General features: G+C 40.5%; 3 protein-coding genes across 5 annotated transcripts in view; all 3 read right to left on the bottom strand.

The window, feature by feature from the left end:
- The window catches only part of LOC140358468 (adenylate cyclase type 9-like), a 31,244-nt gene extending 23,388 nt beyond the window's left edge, over nt 1–7,856 (bottom strand). Inside the window, exon 1 of the mRNA XM_072443320.1 lies at nt 4,926–7,856. Within this exon, the coding sequence (XP_072299421.1) occupies nt 4,926–6,738 (1,813 nt within the window). The 5' untranslated portion in view covers nt 6,739–7,856. The remainder of the gene's footprint in view (nt 1–4,925) is intronic.
- Nucleotides 7,857–9,174: 1,318 nt separating this feature from the next.
- On the bottom strand, nt 9,175–17,587 carry srl (sarcalumenin). Of its 2 annotated transcripts, XM_072443317.1 has the most exons (7): nt 17,469–17,587; nt 12,848–12,943; nt 12,686–12,781; nt 12,078–12,113; nt 11,450–11,566; nt 10,976–11,209; nt 9,175–10,902 (listed from the first exon to the last, which is right to left on the bottom strand). In XM_072443317.1, exons 1-7 carry the CDS (start codon nt 17,527–17,529, stop codon nt 10,091–10,093), a joined length of 1,452 nt encoding a protein of 483 aa, XP_072299418.1. In that variant the 5' UTR covers nt 17,530–17,587; the 3' UTR covers nt 9,175–10,090. The 2 variants fall into 2 exon arrangements, with proteins under 2 accessions (XP_072299418.1, XP_072299419.1); XM_072443318.1 differs by lacking the exon at nt 12,078–12,113.
- Nucleotides 17,588–19,320: 1,733 nt separating this feature from the next.
- Nucleotides 19,321–24,686, bottom strand: tfap4 (transcription factor AP-4 (activating enhancer binding protein 4)). 2 transcript variants are annotated; one of them, XM_072443315.1, is made up of 7 exons: nt 24,578–24,686; nt 23,057–23,222; nt 22,856–22,954; nt 22,595–22,765; nt 22,371–22,514; nt 21,642–21,806; nt 19,321–21,563 (listed from the first exon to the last, which is right to left on the bottom strand). In XM_072443315.1, the coding sequence occupies exons 1-7, from the start codon at nt 24,664–24,666 to the stop codon at nt 21,405–21,407; spliced, it is 993 nt and encodes a 330-aa protein (XP_072299416.1). In that variant the 5' UTR covers nt 24,667–24,686; the 3' UTR covers nt 19,321–21,404. The 2 variants fall into 2 exon arrangements, with proteins under 2 accessions (XP_072299416.1, XP_072299417.1); XM_072443316.1 differs by lacking the exon at nt 24,578–24,686 and adding an exon at nt 24,075–24,161.
- Between the last annotated feature and the right edge of the window lie 2,803 nt (nt 24,687–27,489).

The following is a 27,489-nucleotide window of genomic DNA, read 5'->3' as shown; positions in this document are numbered from 1 at the left end:
CACTGGGATAGGCTCCAGTCAACCACACGGCCCCTAACGGGAACAAATACAAGGCAGAACAGGATACTGTGTAATGGTATTCCATGGATCTCCCATTTTTTACTGGAGGGTTTCGTACATGGCTAGAACAGCTGTCAGCCCAGCCACAGCTCAGTGTGCACACCACTTTACACAGTCAGCCACTTGACTTGGAGTACTTTACTTTTCAGCTCTGACCCCCCTGACTTTGCGTAGTATGGCTCAATGCGAAATGTGCATACTGATTCAGAGTCTAGACAAAAATATGCAGGGTATTTAATTTCTCCCTCAGATTGCGGTGTATACAAAATAGGGTTAAGCAATTTCATACCACTTATCAATGTTAGTTTCAAAACAAGCGAGAGACAATATCACTATATCATCTATATTATTTGCATATTATTATCACTGAAGCTGCCATCAACCCCTTAGGGAGCTTACACACTGATTACGGCAAATTTGCAGATGCTAAAAACACTTGCAATGAGAGAGAAAGGATTGTGGGACCATAACTTAAATAACCTACACAAGGCAGCACTAATAGGGTTAAAGCCACAATTATTCATATTGTGATATATATCTACCTAACCAAAAATATGTGTGTGTGCAAAAAAAATACTATTTCCTCCGTGGTTGGTCTCATCCGTTTGCAAGTTCTGGTCCCCTACCGAGGTTCCTTGCCGTTTCTAGCACTGCACTTTTCTGGACTGAGATGTTTTTGCCAGGGATCTGCTGGATCCAGTTTGAGGGTCACTGGCCCGAGTGTTCCAATGACCATGGGCACAACTTTCGCTTTCACCTTCGACACCTTCTCCAGATCTTCTCTGAGCCCTTGGTATTTCTTCAGTTCCTCATGTTCCTTTTTCCTGATGTTGCTATTGCCCCGTCAACCACAACAGCTTTCCTCTGCTGTTTATCCACCACCGCACGCACAGATGTTCAACAATCACAGGCCAACACTCCAATTAAGTGCAACTTTTTGAACACACAAGGTAATAAAGGGCTATACTGAGTCATTCAATAATTATCATATTATCTCTATAGGTCCCTTTTAATTACTAAAAAACTCAGAAAAGTAAGACTTAGTCAATTTTACAAACACTATATGTACACTAAAATATGAAAGAAATTTGGACGTGCTGTTTTGAGGAACTAGACATTTGAGTATTTCCCCACAAGGCCCTGGCAGAAGCAGAAAAGTGTGTTTGACTGACAGCTCATTTCTGCCTGCGGCAACTCATGCAGAGCAGTGAAAGGCAAGTGTAAATATTAATGGAGATGTCTGTTTGAGTCACCTATAGCGGATGTTACACCCCCTGCAGTGCATGAAGAAAAAGACATTACCACACACACATCATGAATACCCCACTTCAGAAAAAAAATCCATGTAAAAAGTGCTTATCAATAATCAGAAGAAGAGGGATGATGGGAAACTGATTACATGGACAGCCGCTCACACAGTCTTCTGGTATGGTTTTCTGGGTTTATTCTTGTGTTGCCTCATTATAAATATGCAGTGTTATGACAGACTCATTATGGGGAATCAATATTATTTGCAGTGATAAACCAGTTGGCCGCAGGCTGCAGATTCTCGTGATGTTCAGGGTTATGATAAGACCCGACCAAGATGGGATAATACGATATAGAATTACTAACTAATCACTTCAGCTCAAGAGATTTGCAGTATCTGCTTAATTGGTATGTTCCACAGGGCACAGGGGCATCAGAATATAGTCCCACACCTACCCTTCTTCTGCTCAGCAGTGAACTACAAAAAGGTCATTTGGAGAAATCTGAAGTTTAATTACTGTAAAAGAGAGGGCAAAATCAAAACTGAGACTAATCAACATTCACAGAAAAATAACAGTTTTAAAAGTACATGTTTTTGCAGTACACCATTTTTTTTTTTAAATGACTGTTGTTTACAATATTGTTGCTAGGTAACAATTGTGGAATTATATCAACCTATGTCACATCTGCTGCTCGTGTCCAATCAGGAAGTAAAATTATAAACCTCATCAAAATAGTAATGTAAAGAATTTTCTTTTGGGTCAAATCTTCAATATCATGTCATAATCATGTTCATTATGTTTTAGTGAGATTTGTCATATGCACTTTAAAAACAGTGGTGTTTCACATAAGAGATAAGTGTGCAATGCAGAAGCTACTGCCCATCTCATCCCTTAGCTCACATCAGCATGTAAACAACTTTTATGTCCCACTGTAATAAAAGCCATTTGTTATTCTAAAAGAGAAAGGGGTCTGTCTCTTTGTGATTCTGTCAGGATTTGTTGGATAATAGTGCTTCCTCTCAAGAGATCATCTTGTACAGGCGCCATTATTCGGAACAACACCAAAGAAAGGCACATCTTTCCTGAGAAAACGGGCCAAAAATAGCACCTTCGGATCGAGAAAAACACACGGACAAACAGACATTTGACTTCACATTTTTCCAAAAGAACCACCTGAAGAGGGGCTACCACCGCTCAAGTCATTCTTCTTATAAAATCAGTTTGTGCAATGCAATGATTACTTATTTCTAGTCAATTTTGAGCAATCTGGATACAATTGTAGGCTGACAGCTGAACCGTGCAATCAGTGGCCCCATTCAGGAAAAGTAATTTATGTAGTTTTATATGGGGGGGAATATTTGTATTTAGAAAACCAATTATGAATCACACAATGTAATCACACAAATTAAGTATTTTAATGCAGTAAAACTAAATATACTTAACACATGTCTTCTTTTTCGTTGTAGAATTATGAATCAATAAAAACAGCAAAACCTAAAATGCCACACAAACAGAAGACATACTGCTGCAGCAATAAGTATCGGAGTAATACTGTACTGAACTAAGCTGAAACTATATCAGCAGCTGCAGCCAAAATCCATGGATGTTACCCAAGTGATTTACACAGTTTGAGTCGAGACAGTAGAGGGATTTTCATGGCACTAGAGAACAACTCTCCTGACAGCCAGCTTCTTTAGCCAATGCCAAATCCTCAGGGACAGGATGAATCTCAGAGAAATCAAAGCACCGCAGATGAAGAAAAGAAAGAAGGGAGATAAGTGTTTGACTACTGTCCCATTCATGATAAAAAAAAAAAAAAAGACTTTGATTGATGTAAAAAAAAAAAATGCCAGCCCATAAATTATTAGTAGTTGGCATGCAAAACAATAAAATAATTTTAGTTCTTTTGGGACCTCCCCACTGCAACGTTTTCCAGGACAAAATACGCTTGTTAACTGGAGCAAACGCAGGGCACCTCCCAAACCTTTTGTATTACTTCACAAGTGAACACACAATATACTGCATATATGTTTAGGACAGTATTATTAAAACTAAAGAAGGGTGATATATCCAAAACGTAATAATAAGAATAATAAGAATACCAAAAAATGTGTATTTAAGTGCAAGGGTTATGGTTTCATGGCAAAACAATTACTAAAATATAAGTACAGCAGCCAGTTGTTTATGCAAAATTGTATTAAATAAGCAATATAAAGTTGAATTCAGTTGTCTTAAACTGGAATCTGCAGTTTCTTTTAACGTTTTGCAGGTGATGCAGGGCTGATTTGTGAGTTTGTGGGTAATAAAAGGAGCAGATGCAGAGGTGAGACAACTGTGCATAGGGATGAATTTGAAACTTGGGAAATGTACCAATACAAAATCTACTCGGTAACAGTAATGCATGTATTCATAATTAATGACTTTCTACCAATGTATACATTATTAAGAAGAAACAAAATTACAGAATCATGATATAAAATTAAGATTTTTATAGCCCAGCCCAATCTCTAATTCTATAACATGGGATTTCACAAAGAAATTTACATAGAACATGTTAACGTTAAAACAAAGCCATAACAAAGCCAGATTAATCAAAGACAAGATCCGGTCTAACCTTGAATTTAAGAGTAGGAACAATTAGCTAGTTCTATCTAGAAAAGGAGAGTAAGATAAAAGTGTGGGCAAATGTCTATTAGAGAAAGGAGCACTTCTATTACATTATAAGGCAATTATATCAGGTTCAGTGCAAGGTTAAAAGAAGAGGACGCTCAGGACGTCTGCAAAGCTCTGTAACTGAATAAAGGAATAAAGGGAGAAAATAGATATAGCTACATAACACAAATGCAAAGGAGGACATTTAGATTAAAAGCAATTAACATTCTAGGTCAATCATAATATAATGCTTAAAGTCCCAGTGTTGACCTTGGCCAATGGAAATATGTCTCTCTTTAAGACACACTAGGGACAATGTGGCTATGTAGTTTAGAAAACGTCCTGGGGTAGAGCAGAAGCCTATAAAATGCTGTTTATGTTGAGAGACATTCAGCTGATGCCATTGTTGTAATGCCAGCCTTGACATTATAATCATAGACTAAGGCTGAACAAAATACAGCAAACTGATATGAGTAAATGTTATCTGTATCAATCGAAACTAAAGGAATCGTGAGCTTTTATGTGCCTCACTAGTTTCTGCTGCAGCAAAATGAATTATGCCGAGACCCAAGTTCACTCTAAGTCAATAATGGAGCTGTTTTGTTTCAGACTGCAGGTTAATGGTGTGGCAGCAGCATTGCAGTAAGTAGGAAGATTTAGAGATCCTTGGAATTTTAGATTTAAACCATTGAAGCAGTTTGTTGTCTAGCTTGAGCTGGCTGTATGGGTCGGTCTGTAATAGTTGCATTACTCCTTTTTTCAATGTTCAGGCAGAAAAATATCCATCCGTTGCTTAAATCTGTGTTGCTAGAACAATTTTAAAGGACACATTCTTCTGTAAAAATAAGCACATTGTAATGTTTTAATTGCAAGACTATATTAGACTGTACATTCAAAGTCCTACAGGGGATTTTTATTTTTTTAACTGTACAACCAGGTTAAAATAAAATAAGGAATGCCTACCTTTAAGCTGATCTGCCACAAGGCTATGTCCGAGCCTCTCTATGACGTGCCCATCTTCACATCGATAGCGGTCATCCAGGAAGTTCGCAGTGGCTTGAGACAGGTGAACTTTTCCGGCCACACCAAGTTGCTCCATCAGATTGGCCAAGTTAACGTCATTGGACCAAACATCAAACTTGAAGCGTTTCATCCCAAGAATACCACACAGTACAGTTCCCGTGTGAACGCCCACCCTCATGTTCACCATTTCCTTCTTTTCTTGGCAGAATTGCTCAATGGCTTGGATCATGCCAAGCCCCATTTCTACACAACAGTAGGCGTGATCTGGCCTGGGCTCAGGGCACCCCGCCACACAGTAGTAACAATCTCCCAGAGTGCTTATCTTTTCACAACCGGTTAGTTCACAAAGATGGTCAAAACGCCCAAATAAGTCATTTAAAAGCCCCACCAGGGCATGTGCAGACTTGTTGGCAGACATTTTAGTAAAGCCAACAATATCTGCAAAGAGAATGCTGACAGGTTCCATTCGTTTCATGTTAAAAGGCCTGAATATGATTTGACCACGAGGGATGGAGGTCTTCTTGTGTTTGTAGTTCTTAGGACTTGATAAAGCCGCTGCCGCACCACTGGTTGAGTACCGTTTGACTGAATGGTCACCAATTTCTTCATCCCCTTGTTTCATTAGATCATCAGCCACAATCCTGGGCATAACAGAATGAATCATCCTCTCCTTCAAGGCTTTCTCCACTTCCAGATCTTTACCATGCATGATAGCTTGTCCCACCTTCAGAAAGGTGCTGCGTGTGCGCACCTCTGACATGATGAATAGATGGATGCCTATCGCATGAGCACAGAGGTGGAGCAAGGCTTTGGCTGGTCCAAGCCATCTTAACGTGTCCCAGTCTGATGGAGAGGACAGACTCCAGAATTCCCCTGTTTGGGTGAGGTGCAACCAGCCCAAACCCTCAAACATCACAGAGTAGAGTAAACCCAGCATGAGAGAGGCATAAAGGCGAACATGGAGAACGCTGTAGAGCAGAAGGAGCACTTCAATGCACAGTGAAAATGTACCAACAGGAGAGAGGCAAGGTGTCCAGCTATCATTCCCCAACTGCTTTTCATATGACACATTGTACACAGGCCCCATGCCACTCTGCTCATCCTGTTCCAATGTGCCAGTGGGAGACTCCGAGTCCCTGAAACCTGCCGTCTGGATCTGCGGCACCAAGGTGAGAATGAACGTCACAAAAATTAGCAGAAGAGAGGCCTGATTGTAGCAGCGGTTATAGAGCTTGGTGAAAGTTAGGAGGAAAAGGAGCAGGCAAAAAAAGAGAAATGATGCAGTAGGAAGGAGAAAGGCTGCTCTGTTACAGCGAGAAGGCTGAACAGCAAAGTACAGTCCCCAGAGGAAACTGGCAGACACCAGGTAAAAGAGCACATAGCGAAATCTCCTTTTGGTCTGAGGGAAACACCGTTCACGGCAGGCCTCCTCCAGAATGGAGGAATCAAATTTGGGGTCCCAGAATTGTCCTGCTGATCGTTCAAAAAGCAGAGGCATTTTCTTCTGCACACGAAAGTTCTTGGCCGCAGGTCTCCTGGCCCCAGACTCCCCTGAGCTGCAGCTGGAGGAGATGCTGTATTTACAGTGTTTGGACCCCCCCATAATGCCTCCCGCAAAAGAGCCCAGTGGCCCGCCTCCTTGTTTGTGTCTGATACTGCTGCAAATTCGCACCGAGGCTCCTCCATCTCCACTGGAGTCACAATTCACTTCTGTGTTGTGTGGCAGCAGCTGCTGATGTTGGGGGGAAGCCATAATGACTTAAATTGACACCGCTTTTATTCTCTTAAAGGCAGAGTATAAAAATACTCACTGTGTAAAACCTACTTCAAAGCAGTTAATGTGGAGTGGCTGAGGTATTTTTCCAAAAATGTGAGTTGTTCAATACTGCCACAGATGTTGTAAGTCTGACTGCATTCTTTTAGGTTATGTTTTGGCTTTGCGCTTGAGATGGTATGGTTCACTCTCTGTCTTCACAGTCTCTGTCCAAATCCACCCAGCTGAAACAAATGGCTCCACTCATTGTTAGACAACCAAAAAACGTTCAAAAAACCCTATCCAGCATTGGGAAATTGTTTGTTGGTTACAAAATCAAATGTCAGCCGATAAAACATGTCCACTGTAGATTTAAGGTTTAAGTCTGTTTTCCAAATAGAAACTTGCTGCTTGAGTCAAATGGGTTGATGTATAACCTATGACTGGGCATTTTCCTTTTCTCACTTCCAAGTTATTTGCTGACCACGTGACCTGAATGGCAATTTAGGCCTGTATAATTCAGTAGGTGGCACCAGTAAACACGCTCACTTCTGATTACGCACCAACCTCAAAGCTTTGGTATCAACATGCATTAAAAAATGCTCTATTCTAAATCCAGGTACCCGCACCATAACGGCCCCTGGCAGCAGGAACAATGCAATCTTCAAAATAAATTGGGCTCCGGCCCGTGTTGGTAAAGTTTCCCCACAGTGGCTTGGTCCCTCAAGAAATGTCAGACGTCGAAAAGCCAATGAGGAGAATGTCAAATTAAAAAAGGTTTCTCTTCTGCGCGTGTCTTCATCTGCGAAGTCTGCAGCTCAAAACGGAGCTTTTCAGTCAAGATCACTCTTAACTTTGAAATATCAAATGTGAGGATAAAAAGGCAATTAATTACCTACTTTAAATTACACATTTTGAGTCTCTACTTGCTTCCATTCAGTGATCAGTCCACGTTCAGAAGAGATGAATGTTTTCCTATTCAGGGAAATATTCACGTGTTGCAGGAATATTGTGCGTCTTGCTTGAAGGTAGTAAAACATGATCCTGTCCGGGCGCGGTGAGTATCGCAGTCTGCAGCCGCCACCATCTTCTGTGTTTTCTGATGGGAGCCCAGCCGCGTGAAATGAGCGAGCGTGTGCCTCTGAGGCGGGGATGATTTATGTCAAGAGCGATGTGGCACCAAGAACGCATCCGGGATGTGCCAAAATAAAAGTTGACAGGAATTTTGCGGGAACAGCCCATGGAACAGCCACATCCAGTGTGCTCAGCGCGCTCCAAAGCAAATTGCGTTTCAGTAAAAGCAAAATGTACCTTTTAGTTTTCATGCATCAATTGTGTGAGATGTAGACAATTAAGCCCTGTGATTGTAGTCTTTCACCAGCTTTAGGTTTAAAGGTGCATTATGTAACTTTTCTAGTGGAGGGTCAGCCACCTGCTTGTCTCTCCATGGAGGCTTATGAATCTTACATTTAATCAATCATTGGTTTTAATTGCAAAAAAATAAATAATTGAAAAACATGCATTCTTACTGTGTGCGTAGTCGCCTCTCCACAGATCTGATCTGTGCCATGGCCTATTGGCATCACCTGTGTGTATCCATGAAGATAGGTACGTTTAATGCTACTTTGTGGCAGACTATCGACCCAAAATAGTGCATCTTTACTAGTTTGTCAAGTTCCTGAAGATTCAAAAGAGACATTATAAAACACTAAGGGCTTAGGTCCACCAGGTGTATCTCTCTTTATCCTAATTGAACACACACCCAACACAAAGCCAATGACCACATTTTGCTTCGAGTCAATCAGCAATCTTTATTTGGGAATCTTTGTTCAAGCTTCAAAATGATATTTTAAGTGTTTTTTTTTTTACAACCAATTCACGTAAAATGTAAAACTCTTTAACATACCAACAGGACCACCACCCTGAAATACCTGGACCTTCACGTACAATTATAAACAGCATTTATTACTAGGGTCCATGTATGGCCCTTTAGTTTACTGTTCATCCTCTTGCACTTTTACACAGCACTCTCTAGTGGCCAAACCTTTGTACAGAAGCACCACGTGGAGCAATCACATTCAAACAAGAATAGTGAGCAAAGGATTGGCTTGAATTTGTTGAAAAGGGACGACTCTCAGCCCGTTTCTACCTACCCTTCTTTGTCAATAATATCTCAATAATGTTCACATGCCATGACAGGTTTCTGCTGAATATTTTGAGGTAGGTTTAAAATGCCTTTAAGCATCTGCATCAAATGGAGTGAGGTTAGCTTTGATCCTCGCACCACAGAGGTCAGGGGCCAACTCCAAAATCCTCCAGTTGGATCATTCAACAAATTTAAAAAAGAATTGGAATAGTACAGATTGTCTTCTCTGCTAACAGAAAAGTACAACATTAAGCTTTACATGTGCAATGTAATAAATAAACACAGACACATCCTTCCATGTTATTTATGTGGTCATTCAGCTTTCAGGAAGCTTAAGGCAATGAAACAATAACACAGTAATAGATGGAAGCAGTAGAATTAAACAAAAACAGTAACAACAGATGAAGCAGAACAAACCCTCAGATTAAGTGTTGGCCCCTGACCTCTGCTTCTATATAACAACAATGTGAAGATTGTCAACACTCCGAGAGCGTGAATATAGTATTTAAATAAATGATTTATCAAAAATGAAATGAAAAGACAGCACAGACAATGGTGCTCACGGATAACCTATTGACTGAAAGGAAATGGTAAGGTAATGGTTCTAACAAACATATGGGATCTGCCTTAGGGCGGCTGTCACATTTTGCAACAACCACACTTCCACTTCCTATTTTCTTCACATAAAAGGCAACTGGTATCATTCAAATTCCATTTATTATCTGTTTTCTATTTTGTTTTTTTATTTCCCCCCCAAACTTGGGCTATGAACAGTCCAGTTGAGTTATGTATTTAAAAAAAACAATTGCCGTGCTGCCCGGGGGTCGAGCCCGTTAAGGCGGCAGCACATATGCCAGACTCCATGTTCAAATCCTGGCTCTGACAATTTACTGTATGTCCTCCCTTCTCTCATCCCTGTTTCATACTCAGCTATCCTGTCTAATAAAGCCTATGGGCAAAAAAACATTTAAAAAAGAAAAAAAGAAAATTGACTGGTGTTACATTTCTTGTCAGCACTTGTGCCTTTAAGCTGCCTTTTCACTCCTAACTTTCTAACGCCATTCGTACTCTACTGTATATTCTCAGTTGGAAAAAAACACAAATTTATTCTTTGTCCCCTTAAGAACTCAGGCATCTTAAAAAGGTCAGGCTTGTAGTAGCACCCCTCTCTTCAGCTCACTTCCCACTCACATTCATCCATTCCCTTCAGTTCTTTCGATAGCGGTTCTTTGGCTTTTCCCCACAGCCAGTGGCTTCACAGGAGGACAGGCCAGGCTGCTTGCCAGAGTTAATGCTGCTCAGAAGAGCAGGTAGCTCATTGGTGATGGCCTTCTCTATTTTGTCAAGCAAACAACCTCCAATGTAGGAGCACTGAGTGGACAAAGGCTTAAAGCTGGTGATGGCGTTGATGCCAAAGAAGTCACGATATGCATCGCGGTTGGGCAGGTCAAACTTGCTGACGTTGGTTTTGGCTAATATGGACTTGAAAATGAAGAATTTGTCTGGTTCATCAACGATCTCTTTAAAGACTAGCTCGGGATCACTGAAGAAGCTCATCTTGTCTTTAAAGGTTTGAACATATCGGTCAACCAGCAGACTGTGGATGCGCACTCGAATGGCATGCTGGCGGATGAAGGCAATTTTGTTCTCCAAGCGGTTTTCAATAACCTGGTTGAGGTCCTCCAGAAGGGAGATCTCCTCCCTCTTAAAGAGCTCTCTGCTGGTGTCAGGAGCATAGTCGTATGGCCAAAAAGAGCTGACGTAGACACGAGGAGGTTCGGTCACATTGATCAAAGGGGCCAAGCTCCAAAAGAGTGCTCCGTAGACCCTCATGAGGTCCTGGGTAGCCAAGTGGTCAGCCTTGTTCAGAATAATGCGAATCTGAGACTCCCGTCCCTTCAGCTGCCTAAAAAGCATCTCCAACTCCATACCCACGTCCAGTTTAGTGGGGTCAAACACTACAAAGATCAGGTCAGCACGGTCAATGAACCACTGGCAGACATCGTTGAAAGGGTAGCCTGTATGGAAAAAGAAAATGCTGATTAATTTGTTGTGTAAAAAGGATTTTGGCGTGTTCCACAAATATTTCACCTCGTTCTTGTTGCTTGCGGTTCTCAATGATTCCTGGTGTGTCCACAAACGTCACTCGCTCAAGCAGTTTGTGGGGCATCTCAATACCAATAAGCTTCTCCAGGAAATTCTGTCCAAACTTCTCAAGGGGGGAAAAGGAGCGGGAGCTGTCTGCGGCCATCACAATACCCTCCACGGATCGGATCTTCTCTCCATGCATAATGACGGTGAACTCAGATGTGGTGGGCTCAGCTCCTATCAAGATGAGCAGGACATCTTCAGACATTCTGACCCATAAGACCCTTTGGTACTTTAGTCCAGTGTTTCCCAACTAGGGCCACAGGGACGGGGATAATAGTAAGCATTGACTATAAGCTACTATAGTAAACATACTGATTTACCTACTGCCCGGGTTAGGGGGTAGCATGAGGCACAGTTTAAGGGGAACTTGAGACAAAAACTGCTTTAGTGGATCTACGGAACAGGACACTGTACCTGTGTAGAGCTGATATTGGCTTTCATGTAAACCCAGGAGGTAGTTGACCATTGAGGACTTCCCTACACTCCAGGGTCCAAGAAACAGCACCATGGGCTTGGATGTAATCTCTCCATCTGCACAGGCAAAACAAAAAGTTAGTTTTTTTTTGCTTTGTTGGCCGATATTGTTATTTAAACTCATTAAATAACAACAAACCACAAAGATATTAAGCAGCCAGACATTTGATTAAAGCTTAATCCCATTTTGAGAGAGACTGTAGCTCTTGAAAGCAAGCAGGTGGGGGCTGGTTGGTATTAGAGCTCTTTGTACATGGCAAAGTTTTTAAAGAAGCATTGAACATAACACAGACACTGCTCTGTACAGCAGGGCCTGTTTTGCTAGCGTCAGAAAAACACATGCTCCCCTCTCTACTATAATGATCTGTATGGTAATTTCTTCCCTTTATTTCATTTTGAAGAATCTGGGTATTTACAGCTTGTTTTATTGTGATGTGCTTTCCAGATGAATGTATCTCGAAAGTGAGGAGAACCATGTGCATTTGTAGAGACATGATGATAAATGGAGGGGAGGGAGGAGGCGAAGCAATCCCAGCTTTGCCATGCACAGAGGTAAGCCCACACCCACCTGTTGCATGTTCATCTAGGGTTCGTCCAGGGTAGGCTGTTAGATGAGGGGAACAGTTTGTGAAGGACAGGGATGAGCACAGTGAGGATGCAACATAGAAGGTGCTTTCAGAGTGCGTGAAAGAAATCCATATTTGACCCCATTTATCAAACATGGACAAGTAAATGTATGAAGGCCATTGGTGGTGAGCACAATAGCATAAATGCAGGAATATGTGAAGTTCTAACTTTCAGCACCTCTCCATAGGGGGCTTTTCAAGTGTTTAATCCAAATAGGTTAAAGTGCTGCTAAGTAACGGTAAGTGTACTGTTAAATGATCAAACCCTAACCATTTTAATTACATCAATTTGACTTTCAAAATTCTGGTGACAATATAATAATACAATAATATATATATATATATATATATATATATATATATATATATATATATATATATATATATATAATATTTTTTGATTAATTGTTTTGAATCTTGCTTTTAAGACAATAAAGGGAAAGAAATTAAAATTAGAATAAAATTATGCTTGGTTGCAAATGAAGTTGGCACAAACAAGTCTACACAAAGCATCCCACACAGGTCAATCAGGAACAGAAGTCTGCTCTACCTGAGATCTCATGCTGCCGCAGCTCGTTGTACTTGTAGGCCTGCTCCATGGGCTTGATGGAAGAGTGGTAGATCTTTCTCAGCTTTTGAAGAGCCGCTGCAATGACAATAGAAGGTTAGGTTTGGCATGGACAGAAAACTTGTGTTTGTAGACTTTTTTGACCTGCATAGTCGTTTGATTTCTCCTCAGTGGCAAGTCTCAGTGTTTCATCTATGTGAGATCTGTCCCTGAGAGGCTCAGTGGAGACATCTTCCTCTTCTGAAAACAAAGATACACACACATTTACTACTTTAAACATACATGTGTAGTACATTCTGTAGTTTTAGCACCCAACAGTTGCTCAATCACATTTATATGTACAAGCGGCGCAAAGTTATACTGGTGATTACTCAAATAAGTACATGGAGGAATATGAATGTATCATATTACTTCAATCACAGCTGTTAATGCTGTCAGCTCTTTATTTAGAAAGACAGGGACAAAAATAAACACACAAAGAGCTCCATTTGGCCTCACCATGGCTCTGATAACAGATAAAAGCCACAAAGGGACTTCCCTGCTCATACACAGATGCAGAGCTGGACTCATTGTTCCCCTAATGCATATGGACAATGTACAATCCTCTGTCTTTACTCTTCTGTATTTACTCCATTATCACAGAAAGATTCCACTGCGCGACTTGTCCGCATGTCCCCCAGTCCTAGTCCCAACCAAGATCTGTAACTCCGTCCCTCCTGTTTCACACCTACAGCCCCGTATCTTCTGCATGCTCCAACGTAAACCACTATGCTGTAGTTGATGTTTACCAAAGGGAGTAGCTGTCTAGTTTATATATATTATATTTATGATTATATTTTGTGAAAACTTGCGGTTTTCAATTCAATTAAAATACATCTGGTGAAAGCGTTATGCAGTTTTTGTCTCTGACCATGTGCAATTATCTCATATACAAAAGTATATTTGGCTATGGTCTGGCAAGATGTTCTGCCACATCTTAAAGTGTATCAAATAACCTGCATAAAATGTGTATAATTATCACCTTCACAGCGAGCCTGTAAGGTTCAGTTGACAGTTAAAGTAAGCAGTAATCAATTAAAGATATTCTGAGGTAAAATGATCGCACGTGTTTGTTCCCCTGATGGTGTAATCGGATTCAAGCTTCTGAAATGTCTCAGAGAGGAGCTGAGTCTTTTAACACTGCCCATATGAGAGGCCCTAAGTGTTGTTAACTTGTTAACACCCTTTGGTGCACTGGGCAGCACACCACAGGAATCACAGCTTGTTTTGCCTACACATGGCGTGCCTTGCCTCAGCACTCAGAATTAACCCTGCAGGCGCCAGGAGAGTTGAACCCTTGACATCTGCGGCTTGGACTATGCGTCTTTGCAAAGTCCGTTGCCCCACAACCCTGGCTGGTTTAGAGAAACACTTCACTTATAAAGTACATCCAGTGTGAATGGGGGAGATTTAAGACAAGCAGGTCTGAGCAGCGTAAGGCTATAACATCCAAACACACCGCCAATGTGAAGATGTTACAGATGGAACTTTTACATTTATTTCTGACAGGAGTCAATGTACACTACTGTGCGTACAGTACAGTACAGTGCAGGTTACCTTTCAAGTGATGATTGGATTTAGTTTTTGGAGTGGAGGGTACATCATTTCAATATAACCTTCCTCAAATTATGCCAAAAACAGAGGAAAGAAATATTATACCTTCATACAATTGTCATCTGATGTTCTTGTTCCTTTATGTTTCATAATTCAAGTTAACTTTATATATTCTTTGAGCCAGTGAACACTTGAGTGTGCTAGATCATGTTCTGCTACAGCATTGAGAGGTAATTGAATTAAAGTGAACATGAGGAGAATAGCAGAGGGAAGCCCCAGGATTTCAGCTGAGCTTTAGATTCAAGTAACTCAAATCAGGGGATTCCTCTGGTATGCATTGTAAAGGGCAAAAATATTATTTTTTGTATCTTTGTATCTTATCTTTATAAAGTTTAAGTATTTTCACAGATTCTACAACTTCACTTATGTAACCGACGTAATGTCATTAATGTAAATGTTCTTCCATACTTCCATATTATTACACTACATTATCCTTACTCCATCTGTAATTCTTTTAAACACACATTTAAAAGAAAATCACGTCACATGTATTCATTGTTTATCCAGTAGAGGTACTGCATCCACAAAAAGCAGCAGTGGAATGAATGATTTCTGTCACAGATAGTGGTGTGAGATGGGTGTGGTGCACAGATGGCAACAGGTGCTGTAGAGCGGCCCCCATTCTCACAAATATCCCACCATGGCTCATGCACCGGACTGAGCAGGAGGCACAGTGGCTGCATCCTATTTTAAGGATCTGACCGATAGCCTGACGCTTTACCATTTAGCCTAATTCATTGGGATATCAACAGTATTCTTCTGTGAACGTGGGAAAGAAATGTTCTGACAGTTCTTAAATTTAGACTTGATCTAACACTTGTGTCTGAGATCTATTTTTGATCACAGTAAGTGCTGGTAATGAGCTCACAACAGAGAAAGAAGACAATGAGAAGGGAGTAGTTTAGAGCTTTACACAGAGGTGTTGATCTCAGTCTCCCATCGGAAGCATGTGAAGGACATGCTGTGCCCTTGGTACAAGTCTTATGAAGAGATGGAGCCATTCTGGTGTCCCCCTCAAAGAGAGGGACGCCCCGCATCACATGTTATGTGATGCCAGAGGAAGTCACACGGCACTATGCGTTTCACTGAAACAGTTCAAGTTTGGGGTTTCCAGGGATAAGGGTTAATTAATAATGAATAAGTATAAATTGTTTGGTCAACCATATTATTGCAATGACCAGAACTCAGATTGGCACTGATATGTTGTACATTGTTAGGTTTGTGAGTTGTGTTGTAAAAGTTAAGTTGTTTCCCCGTGTGATGCCTTTCTACATTTGAGTTGTATACCAAATACCGGTGGTTTAGGACATGCAATATGGGCCTAAAGACGTTAACACAAAAATCCTAAATATTGTCACAGATATTTAATTTCAAAAAATGTTTCCATTTTCTAGTATGCTTAATGTACATTGAAAGAGCTATTACAATGGCCTGTCTTCTCCTATGGGGGAAGCATGTCCCTATAAGGCCAACTGCTGGGAATAAATTGTGTTTGTGACAGTGCAGAGTGACAGCAGCTGTGCAGCATATGAAAAGCCTGGTGAGGTTAGTGAGGGAGAGAGGGACGAGTGGAGCTTCACTGGACAGTGTAGGGTTTCAGACGGTCTTCCAATCTTAGACATCTGACTAAGGCCTGGACTACACGGGCCTGGGCCAGGCAAAAGGGCCAAGCCCCAAGGACAGGCAAGGGTGATGTGCAAGGGTAACACACTGAACAAGGGCAGATTCACACATGATTTTGAATGGGGGAAATCTCTATAGTACGTATATTATAATATTATGATTGTATATTATATTTATATAATACATTTAGACTCAAACTGATATTCTGTTTATAAAAAAAAAAATAACAATATTTGGTCGAGCCCTCTAAATCAATAGAAACATTCTGAAGGTGAGTACTGTTATCAAAAGTGATAATGGGACATCATTTTAAGTCAAATGTTAATCTAATACAAAACTAGTTTCAAAGCCCCATTAGCCTTAAAGAACAAAAACTTTCCATTGGCCAGTGTCATTCAAAGGCATGTGTGACCGGCTGCCACTCCACTAGTCAAAGCTCACAATGGGCACATCTAAACGCGAACGCCAACTCATATAAAAAAAATGAGTGGTGACAGACACAGTTAAAAACATCCTTTTCAACAGTGTGACACATTAAGTAATAATGTAGGACAGCTTTTAAATAGTTGAAGCTTTAAAAAGATGGTTATAAATATGTCTATCCTCTCCTGGTATTTCATTCTGTCCCCATATACTCCTGAGGCTGTATAAAGTCAGTATAGGTTATATAAAGCCAGTATAGGGTATATAAAGTCAGTATAGGTTATATAAAGCCAGTATAGGGTATATAAAGTCAGTATAGGTTATATAAAGCCAGTATATAAAGTCAATATAGGGTATATAAAGTCCGTATCGGTTATATAAAGTCAGTATAGGTTATATAAAGCCAGTATAGGGTATATAAAGTCAGTATAGGGTATATAAAGTCAGTATAGGGTATATAAAGTCAGTATAGGGTATATAAAGTCAGTATAGGGTATATAAAGTCAGTATAGGTTATATAAAGTCAGTATAGGATATATAAAGTCAGTATAGGGTATACAAAGCCAGTATAGGGTATATAAAGTCAGTATAGGTTATATAAAGTCAGTATAGGTTATAAAGTCAGTATAGGATATATAAAGTCAGTATAGGTTATATAAAGCCAGTATAGGGTATATAAAGTCAGTATAGGTTATAAAGTCAGTATAGGATATATAAAGTCAGTATAGGTTATATAAAGTCAGTATATAAAGTCAGTATAGGGTATATAAAGTCAGTATAGGGTATATAAAGTCAGTATATAAAGTCAGTATAGGTTATATAAAGTCAGTATATAAAGTCAGTATAGGGTATATAAAGTCCGTATCGGTTATATACCAACAATAATAGAAAACACAAAATATCAAATCTAATTGTGAAACCTGAATACATGACAATGACACATATAATTACACATTAACACTAGCTCTACGTGACCCTTTAAGTGGAGTAAGTCAAACATTTCCATGGATATTGAATTCAACATAAACATTTGCCTGTATGTGAATGTAATTATTGTGATTCTTACCTGTAGCGGCTTGCAAGAGCAGCAGAGAGAGCAGACAGCAGATTGAGAGTGCACCCTTCATGATGGCTGCCAGGAGAACTCTGACAGTTTCACATACTATATATACTCTTGGCAGGAAGGTCAAAGGGCGCGGAGAGGAGAGGCGGGCACTGAGGAGGCCAGCTGCTGGAGGGGCTGTGTTTGAGAGGTGTGAACGGCAAATGTACCACCAGCTGATTGTCCTATTCAGAGTTCACCGCCTGGTCGCCAATCTCTGCAGTAAATAGTGAGCAGTTAACCTTTCGATGGAAAATTGAAACATGCGCAGTGTCAGAAACAACCCAAACTCAGTGAGGTTTAGACAGGCTTGAATAGATCGAAAATGAGGGATGTGAGGGAAGTGTTTCTGATGCAATTTTCAGAAAAAAGCATGTGTTTGAGTCAGAATAAGACGTAATAAGACAGCAGCCCATAGTCCAGATGTTGTTGGCTGTTTTAGTTCAATACATAGTTGTGAACAAGGGCTAGAAGTTAGGAAATTAAGGGGTGATGCTAAAAAATAATGATACAAATTGTATTAGTTTTTTTAGTTCCAATGTGTGTCTTATTTAAACCCTATCCAGCATCAGTTTCAGTGTCAAAAATGACTTATAAATAATGTACTTACTACTCGAGTGTATTTATAGTATGATGGAATAAAAGATAATGAGGACACGCCTTGAACATAGGAAAGACCCAGGTTTAAATCCCTGACTCGGCTAAATGCAGGATGGATTACTGCTTTATCACACTCCAGCAGACACTCTGCAAACATAATCTTGAATTTACTGTCATCTCAATGATACAATAATCTACAGATGTGCCTGGAGTTGAATACTAATTTGTGTTTGCCCGAAAAAAGTTTGGCAAATGCACACCAAAAACAGAAGCAAAAACTTTGATTTGACAACAATCCTTAAATCATCTTAACAGCTTTCTTATCTTGTAATGTTTCAGAATACTGCTTGAGTTTGAACCATGATGTATTGCGACCGAATATGATTGATAATGATTATATTTGGAAGATCTGCAAAATAATGCTAACCCTGAAATGTCACCGGATTAGAGCTGGGTTTCGATTCAAATTTCAAGAATCGATTCGATTCCGATTTTTACGTTTCAAAATCGTTTTTTTCCGATTTTCTCAGATTCCATCCGATTTCCGATTCGATTTGATCCGGGAGTTAATGTTATTAAAAATGAAAAATGTATTTGAACCGTTTCCTTCACTTCACGACTGTGTAGAGAAGCAACTTATTAAAACTAATATTATATCAATATTAAACAGCAAATCTTACAAATATTGGTAGTTACTGATGGCTGGAAGACTGATGAAAAGGTTAAGGGTCAATCTACCTTCAAGAAAGATAATTCAGGACAATAAATGGAGGACATCATTGAGGTGACTACATCTGCAACAGTGGATTCCTACTGGGACACTAACCAGTGCATTATTATTATGCTTGAAAATAATTAAGAATTCACCCAAAAGTTTATTTTAAAACTGCTCACACACTGCCAGTACTGAAACTAGAAGTATAAAATGTAAACGTTGAGCATTTTTCCAAAAAAAAAACATTTTTTTTACAAAATTAAAAAATAAATAAATCGATCTTTGGACGTACAAATCGATGATCGGTCATTAATATGCGAATCAATTAAAAATCGGAAAATCGATTTTTTCAACCCAGCTCTACACCGGATTGCAAAATAAGGTCAAATAATGTGCCCATAATAATATTGCCCATCTCATATATTAAATGATAATATGGTGATTAGGAATATTGTGACTAGCCTGTGTAAAAATATAAATAAAAGCACTCAAAGTCCAAAATGTAAAAAACAAGGTAAAAACTTTATTATTCTGTCTTTACAAAGGCACAAGCCTCTTTTCCCCAAAACATTTCTCTTAAAAGAAAAAATAGCTTCTTGATGACTGTATACATTGACAGGTCAAAAAAAAAAGTACAAAAAACAAAATATATGAAAATGTGAACTTCATACTGAGACAACACAAACTTGAAAGCATGAATGTTGGCAAAATAAAAGGCGTTTAATGGGGTTAAAAGTACAAAATATATACACGGCTGTAAGGTTTTTGTTTTTGCCTCAAGTAGAAACCGTACCTTTGTCTAATACAAAGGCTCTCCTCTTGTCAAGTAGAGTAAGTGCTTAATATTTTTGATCTGCCAGGCCCACTATACTCTGATATGTCCATGCTTTTGAAAAAAAGAAAAGCAAAATATGAGACGCACAGGGCTCTACAAAAGTAAGGCATACCGCTTGATATCCCGGAAATCCCCCGCTTTCATTGATAGAGTAAGTGCCCCTTTGTTTTAACAGACAACAGTGCAGCTGACATCAATATAATTAAAGGGCAATTCTATGATAGATGCAATGTGTTGAACCCGAACACATTGTCTGTCCAGCAGCTCCATCTATGCATGACAATGACGTTGAAGAAATGCACATTTCACTTCCCGGTGATGTGTCAAAAGCTGCTTTCATAATCTCTAATGTACCAGGTTGGCTTTCCCATGTTTTACCTGGTCACAATATACTGGACAGATATGTCTAAGGAATGTTTAAAAGCTCTGCATCAGGGCACAAAAACAAGTGCAAATTCAGATCTAGATTGACACAGCGCACTCCATTAGGAGAGAGAGCATAGTTAATAAACAGCAACAAATACATTTATAGGAAAGAAATTAAACTCCATACGTAGCCTACATAAATCAGCATGTTACACCCCCAGGGTGTAAAAGCCTCTCATGGGAAGGAACCAGAGGGAGGCGGTGAACAACAGGTGCATGCATACTGGAAGTCTGTCAGAGCCCAGGGGCTTTGTTAAGGCTGACCCCACAGTGCCTCCCTGCACCAAAGTAAGGCTATAAGCCTCATTGTCCATCTGGGTCTTGAATTACCACCCTAGACATGTCAACAAAAGGAACACAGATATGGAAAATACAAGGTATAGTGATATAGTTGTGCCAGAAAATGCAGCGAGCATCTATGGGCAGTCCATTGCCTAATCAAACATTCATAGAATAGAATGAACTGATTATAAGCACGGTCTTCTCATTTGAAACTAAACTACACTTAAAGAGTTCAAATGAACTCTTCAGCAAAAAGGATGATTGTGCGTCCGTTTGTTTGTGAAATGGTTACATGGCAGAAGAGGTGCCACTAACGGCACCCACACTCCAATACACCTCTTACATACTGCCGATTCTAATCAAAGCACTGTATTCACTGTAGTCAGGTAATGACTCAAAAAAAAGAGCAAGAATTAGGATTACTGGGAACCCAGCCCAGTAAAATGGTAGCAAAAAAGGCTAAATGTAAAAGTAGTAATGAACCTTTAAGTGCACTCCTAAACCATGCTTGATTTCCTGTTAGCACCAATAAGTCATAAAAACAGTTTCTGTCAACATGATGCTTAAATCTATTACTGGTACATTCTCTTTGAAATTCTAGCTTGTAGAATCCAGGACAGACAAAATATTAGCTCTCAGAAGAATCTATAAACAAACTCAAGATCCAAAAAGCCGTTTTGGGGACAGGGGGGAAGAAAAGACAAATAGTTGCAATACTTTGCAATTCTGAATGATGTGTCATTAAAATAATGGTTATAGAGCTTTTTGAATGAAAAATAATAATGGTAATAATAATAATAAAGAAATAAAGAGGAATTGAGTAGTTGGTAAATTAATACCGTTTCCACTACAGTAATTAAATTTAGACGTGATGAACAAAAATGCAATGACTGCGAGATTTATTCATCTGAGCTGACAAAAAGTGTGTTTTTAAAAACGGCCTTAAAGAGTGCTTTAGTCTGTCTATCAGCCTTATGAAGGTCCTCATAGGGCTGTTGTACATGTGTGAGTGTGTGCGACATGCAGTACAAATAAGTCCTCCTCAGGGCAGCAAGCAGTCATCTGGCCCGTCACTGTTGGAGGCCGTGTCTGAGCCGGCGGCTTCTGAGAGAAGACGTCCTGAAGTAACAATAACTGCTCGCCTCTGCTCCTCTTCACCTGCACTTGATTTACCCTGGGTGCCTTCAATGTGCTGGATTGCCTGAAAACCAAGTTTCACTAGTTAATTTGGCACCCTCTGGTGGTCACACATTTGTTCACACTTGAGACTGCAGCTCACTTGAACAATGGTGTCCAGATTCTGTCGCGATGTGGACGCCGTGTTGATAACAGACGCTGGGCCCATGGTTACCACGGTGACTTGATGGGGTGGAGGTTGGACAGGTGCTGGGACAATAACCGTAGCATGATGAGTGGGAGCAGGAGGAGTGGCTGGGGCAAGCGCCTGAAAAACATCCATACAAATCAATTTTATACACTTAAACTGACCAAACAAAAGCACTGATGAAGGCTCCTGCTTTGTAGTCGCTCATTGTAAATAAGTGAAGTTTATTCTTAACTTTGACCAAAAAAACCCCACATTTTTTTATTCTCTGTAAATATGTTGAGGCTGTTCTAAAGCGCCAGTCATTGTTTCCTTCGACCTCAGGATTGTCCAAAAAGGTGTTTTGTTTGTAAGCTCCTGCTAATCCATTAAGTATCATGTTCAGTTAGGGTCAGCCACAGAAACCAGATCATGCGATTGTAAGACTTTTGACAGACATCACTGAGGGATGTGTTTTACTCGTCTAACCAAAGACATCTTTGTTTCTTCTCATAGAAAAAGGAAGATGGCATGAAAGTAAGAATAGTTTATATGCATCAAAAAGATCATGCATTGTGTTATTGACCTTTACTCAACCAGGAAATTCCCACTGAGATTCAGAATAGCTTTTTCCAGAGTCCTGGTCCCAGAGGGGATCTATTTTACATGTTACTATAGAATTTGAACGCATGTTGTTTTTCTGACCTGTGGGCTGTCCGCTGGACTGAGGTCCCGCTCCAGCTGCTTCTGGTGCTGCAGATGAACAAGGCTTTGCGTTTGTGGATCGTGCACATGTAAGGCAAGAGCCTTCAGCTTCTCTGGATATAACTGGGCATCGAGAGAACGCATCTGACATAGAGAAAGATTTATTTAAAATTAATAGCAACATTCACGTCAGATTTTTGAGTCCCGTTGCAAGAATGACTTACCTGTTCTTCCAGGAGCATCCTGACAGAACGCTCCTTCTCCAGCTGCTGCCTCAGTTCAATCATGTCACGTCTGAGGTCCTCATTCTTCTCCTCCTCCAGAATGTCAGGAGAGCCAATCCCTTCATCTTTCTCCTCTGCACGCCTTCTTTTGGGAGATGAGCCACTTAATTCCTGTGGAGTAAACAGAAATAGTAAATGTCCATAATAACTAAAATTGTGTTATTGATTCATAATGTTCAAGTTAAAACAGTGATCATTTACTTGTATGATTCGTTTAAGCTGATTGTTCTGTTGCAACAGCCGCGTCTTCTCCTGCTCTAAAGTAAAAATGTAGTCTGCAGTTTGTTGCAGGATAGCAGCCTGGTGGGGTAGAGACATAACATATATAAGAGGAACACAATTCAATTTCTTTGAACCTTGAGGCACTGAACACGCGACATATTTTTTCACTGCTGGACCCACCTTGCTGAGCTTCTCTCCTTCACTGTGTGGGATGAGTGTTTTCAGTGACTGGAAACCAGCATTAATGCTTTGCATACGCCGACGCTCATTGCTGTTGGCGATCTCTCTGCGTATTCGCCTTTCCTGGTCCCGGGCTGTTTCAGGTGTTAGGGGAATGTTGGCCAAACTGCAGGACAGTAGGCAGGGACATGGTCAGTTTGCACCTACTCAAATATTGTTGTGGTCTGTTTAAATAGCCATATTTTATTACATTGTTTTATACATAAACATGAGAACAAGAAAATGGGTTTGTGTAATTAATCAAATTTAAAATGATTTAAATTATTAGTGTATTTAGTCACACAAATGCTGTGATCAAACATACAATTAACTTCTGGTCAGAATATGTGCACCAGCCCCTCAAACCCTGGAGCAAAAGCAGAAGTATTCGTTTATTACAGAGACTGATGACATGCAGTCGGCAGCCCAAGTTAATTGTGAAAGGTTTCTCTCATTTAGCAGTTTCCCTTCACAGGAGTCGTCATTAAAACTAAGTGCTCGTGTATCAAACCACTAGACTACATTTCCCAGAATGCAGCGTCACAACGGAGCAGCTCTGTGTGTATCCCTCCGCGTCCATTTTCACTCGAGCTGCGGACGACGTATCAAGGGCCTTCCGCGACAACACACCCCCTTATAAATGTAACACCATTTACATCGTCCGGCTTTAACATATGTACAAATAAATATGTTTAAATCTATTAACAATGTCAGAGCGCGTGCGCTACTGTGTGAAACATTCTGATAGCGCGTGCTCCGGGAGCGCACACTTCATGTTCTCCGCCATTACAACAATGCGGCAGCAGCAGCAGCAGCAGCAGCATGGCAGAGGCACAGGGAAAAGACGCAATGCGAGAGGCGCCGGATTAGCGATGTGGCCGCTTTAAAACATGTCTGTATGTATCAACCGTTCACAAAAACACCTTAAAATGCAGGTGTAAATAAGAGTGACCGAGTGTTCACCCATAACGCCACTCACATGAAACAAGTCCAAACCCGTCGCTTTCACCCCGGCCACAAGCATGGCCGCACTGCCCACAATAACTTCTGATCCGTCTGAGGTAAAACGGTGTGTGACTGGAGAGCAAACTCCTCCACCAAAAGTGTGACACCCGCCGGGGGGCCACCGCGCGTGTTGTAATGCAAATCCCCGCACAATAGTGACACTTGAGAATAATTTAAGACAGGATAAAATGGACCGCGGACGCGCTCCAGAGCGGAGAGAGTAACAGCGTGGCGTGCACTTACCACGTGGTTTATGTTTGTTAGCCCTGAAATACATCACGTTTTGAGTGAACGTGCGATGCGGTTGGACGCGTGAATGTGCCAGTGCGGAGCGTTTACCCCGCGGTGTCATGATTAAAAGCCCGCAGCTGGTCCGCGAGCAGGTCGTGTCCACAATAACATCAGATGAGGCACGTTTCCTCCGCGCGCGTCCTACAAAGCACACGCATGACTTCCACACTCGCCTGCTATACGTACCTACACAGACCTCCAATCACTTCTTTCTCCGTTTTCCTGAAATGTTGCAAAGAGGGCACCTTCTGAGCTGGCACCATGAAATACTCCATGCTCACCCAGCTTTTTGGTCCCCCCCTCTTTTCCCCAACACACACAAAAAACAAACAAAAAAAACACGCGAAACAAACGCTCTAGATGTAGGTGAAGCTGCACCGTTTGTACAAAGAAAACTTGCTGTGACGCAACGCAGATTTGTGCTCCCGAAATATTACAATCTGCTCCGTGTCGCGTGGTAGTTTGGCGCTGCTGAGAGTTGTAATGTTACTCGTCTTCCAGCTGATGGGGTTCCCTCGTTGTGTGTGGCGCTCGCGCCCTCCCCTCTCTTTCTCCCTCCGCAAGGCCGCGTGCGTGTGTGAGTGCGCGCGCGTGTGTGTATAAGTGTGTGTGTGTGTTCTTGTGCGCGTGCGTGCAGCTGATGGGACGGCTTTCAAGGCGGGAAACAGCTGGTAGGAGTCACACTACTGCACTACCCAAAGCCTCCTTCCGCGCAGAGACGGCAGCACTGCATGTAAACAAAGGACTACTTTTGCGCACCGATTAAACTGCGTAAAGTCGCAGAGTGCAGACGCGCGCGTGCAGTGGGGTTTTGGTCGTTTCTGTGTGGCATGTTTTGCAAAAAAGGATGTTTCACTAAAACGCCCCACACAGGTTTATGCAGGCAGCAGCCCCGAAAGATAATTAATCAGTCTAATTAAAGGTGGAAGGTGGGTTCGTTCTGGTGAAGGGTCCGGCCCGACACAACTGCTTGTTGTAGTCATGACGATGTTGTTGCTTTGTGTAATGGAGCCTAGGCTATAATGTGGCATATTTTGAGTAGAAAATGGCCCAGCATATATAGAAATTAATATAGTTAAAATGCAGATTTTTGTTATAATACAAGAAGTTAATGTGTCTAGTCACTGATAGAAATCATCAGATTAAATATTTGTATTTTTTTCTTCTAGATATTTCGTGGCAAAATACAATGTAATCATTAGCGAAATTTGGCTCATGCCCCATCTGAGGTTATGACATCATCACATTCTAGAGTCTGAAAACAACCAACAGAATATCTAGGACGGACAGACAGACGCTTAATGTTGACCTCCCCAGTTTTATTGAACCTGTAGGTAAGGGGTCTGATGGTACACATAGTATTGACACATTTCAAGACATTAGTCCATTAATTAAGGGCCCCTGAATGCATTGACACGTCATTTTCTGTAATCTGGGGTATATTGCATCAACAAATCCAACTTTACTGTCGTAAATTGCTTTCATATAGTCATGATTGTAGGCTATTTTTCTCCAAGATTCAAATGGGGCCATTATTTTATGTAATAGCACAGTTTGGATTAACCTGTGTTGTACACATTGTGCTCTATCACCGTGTGTCACTGTCTGTAAGCAGCAGCCTCACACCTCAACACTAAACACCTTTGTTCAGAGATTAGAATCCTGCATGGAAAGTGCTCTTGACAATTGCAGATTTTAATACCCAGAAAAAGATAAGACAAGGTATGCTTTTATTTATCCACACAATGGGGACATTTCAGTGTTGCAACACAAGTAGGCACAGAAGTAAAAGGACAGAAAAAAACACTCTTAATAGGAAAGCTCTTATAAAAAAATGTTTATTGCACATGCATATGACAGTACAGTATTGCACATGCGTATGACAGTATTGCACATGATTAAGTCAGTATTGCACATGGGTATGATAGTATTGCACATGATTAAGTCAGTATTGCACATTGGTATGATAGTATTGCACATGATTAAGTCAGTATTGCACATTGGTATGATAGTATTGCACATGATTAAGTCAGTATTGCACATTGGTATGATAGTATTGCACATGATTAAGTCAGTATTGCACATGGGTATGATAGTATTGCACATGATTAAGTCAGTATTGCACATGGGTATGATAGTATTGCACATGATTAAGTCAGTATTGCACATGGGTATGATAGTATGCACATGTTCAGAGCTAACAGTGTTGTAAAGTGTGACAGCAGCAGGAAGGAAAGACCTGTGAAACCTCTTCTTCAGACATGCCGTGTTCTTCACAGCTGACACAAGATAAACCTGTTTGTGTGAGAAGAAAAACTTGAGACCAACATCTCCCACTGTCGAGGATCTTCTGTGTCAACAGTAGTGTACACCAAAAGCCTTTTAAATCTAGGGTTGCTGGTTCAAGTCCCAACTCAACTTTCAAACTGTAACTGAGTGCATTGCACTATTTGAAAAAAACTATTGTTCAATCCTGTATGATTATGATTACGGTTTGTGATTATGGATGATTATGGATTATGGATCTATGGAAACAAGACATGAAGCATCATGAAGGTTGCCCGTACACACCTAAATTAATTGTCTTTATATAGTGTTATGTAGGTGTAGGAGGCTTGTTAATATGCACATGCAAGCTGAGGCATAAATTGGTTGAAATTGGTAAAACAAATGGACGAGCTTTATCTTTAGGAGTGCAATACTAATTAAAAGCTGAACTGGATATTGCCTTTAAAGGGCCACTGTAAATTCTCTGATTAAATGTTTGCCAACTTTTGGATTTTTTTTCTTCTTTTCTTTTCATATCTCTATAGAAACAAGCAGGTGGTTGCAGGTGAGATCTATGCAAAGGCAAGCCTGCAGGAATGTATGTTTCTCAAGTTAGAAAAAACAAAAGCAATAATAAGACATTTAAGACATGTAAGCTGAGGCATAAATTGGTTGAAATTAGTAAAACAAGTGGACGAGCTTTATCTTTAGGAGTGCAATACTGATTAAAAGCTGAACTGGATTTTGCCTTTAAAGGGCCACTGTAAATTCTCTGATTAAATATTTGCCAACTTTTGGATTATTAGGCCCGAGCGCCACAAGCTGGCGAG

Source organism: Eucyclogobius newberryi, unplaced genomic scaffold, assembly GCF_026437365.1.
Source record: "Eucyclogobius newberryi isolate DKJ021-1_F unplaced genomic scaffold, fEucNew1.0.hap1 SCAF_13, whole genome shotgun sequence".
Taxonomy (NCBI): Eukaryota; Metazoa; Chordata; class Actinopteri; order Gobiiformes; family Gobiidae; genus Eucyclogobius; species Eucyclogobius newberryi.
Note: the sequence above shows the minus strand (reverse complement) of the source record. Positions and strands in the feature narration are given on the sequence as shown.

Coding starts and splice junctions, on each gene's coding strand:
- tfap4 (XM_072443315.1), bottom strand. CDS start 24,666: ATGGAGTATTTCATGGTGCCAGCTCAGAAGGTGCCCTCTTTGCAACAT. Junction 23,223..24,577: donor GTGATTGGAGGTCTGTGTAG/GTACGTATAGCA, acceptor ACTGTCCTGCAG/TTTGGCCAACATTCCCCTAA. Junction 22,766..22,855: donor AGCTTAAACGAATCATACAA/GTAAATGATCAC, acceptor TTTACTCCACAG/GAATTAAGTGGCTCATCTCC.
- srl (XM_072443317.1), bottom strand. CDS start 17,529: ATGAAGGGTGCACTCTCAATCTGCTGTCTGCTCTCTCTGCTGCTCTTG. Junction 12,782..12,847: donor GAAATCAAACGACTATGCAG/GTCAAAAAAGTC, acceptor TTGTCATTGCAG/CGGCTCTTCAAAAGCTGAGA. Junction 11,567..12,077: donor CCTAGATGAACATGCAACAG/GTGGGTGTGGGC, acceptor TTGCCTGTGCAG/ATGGAGAGATTACATCCAAG.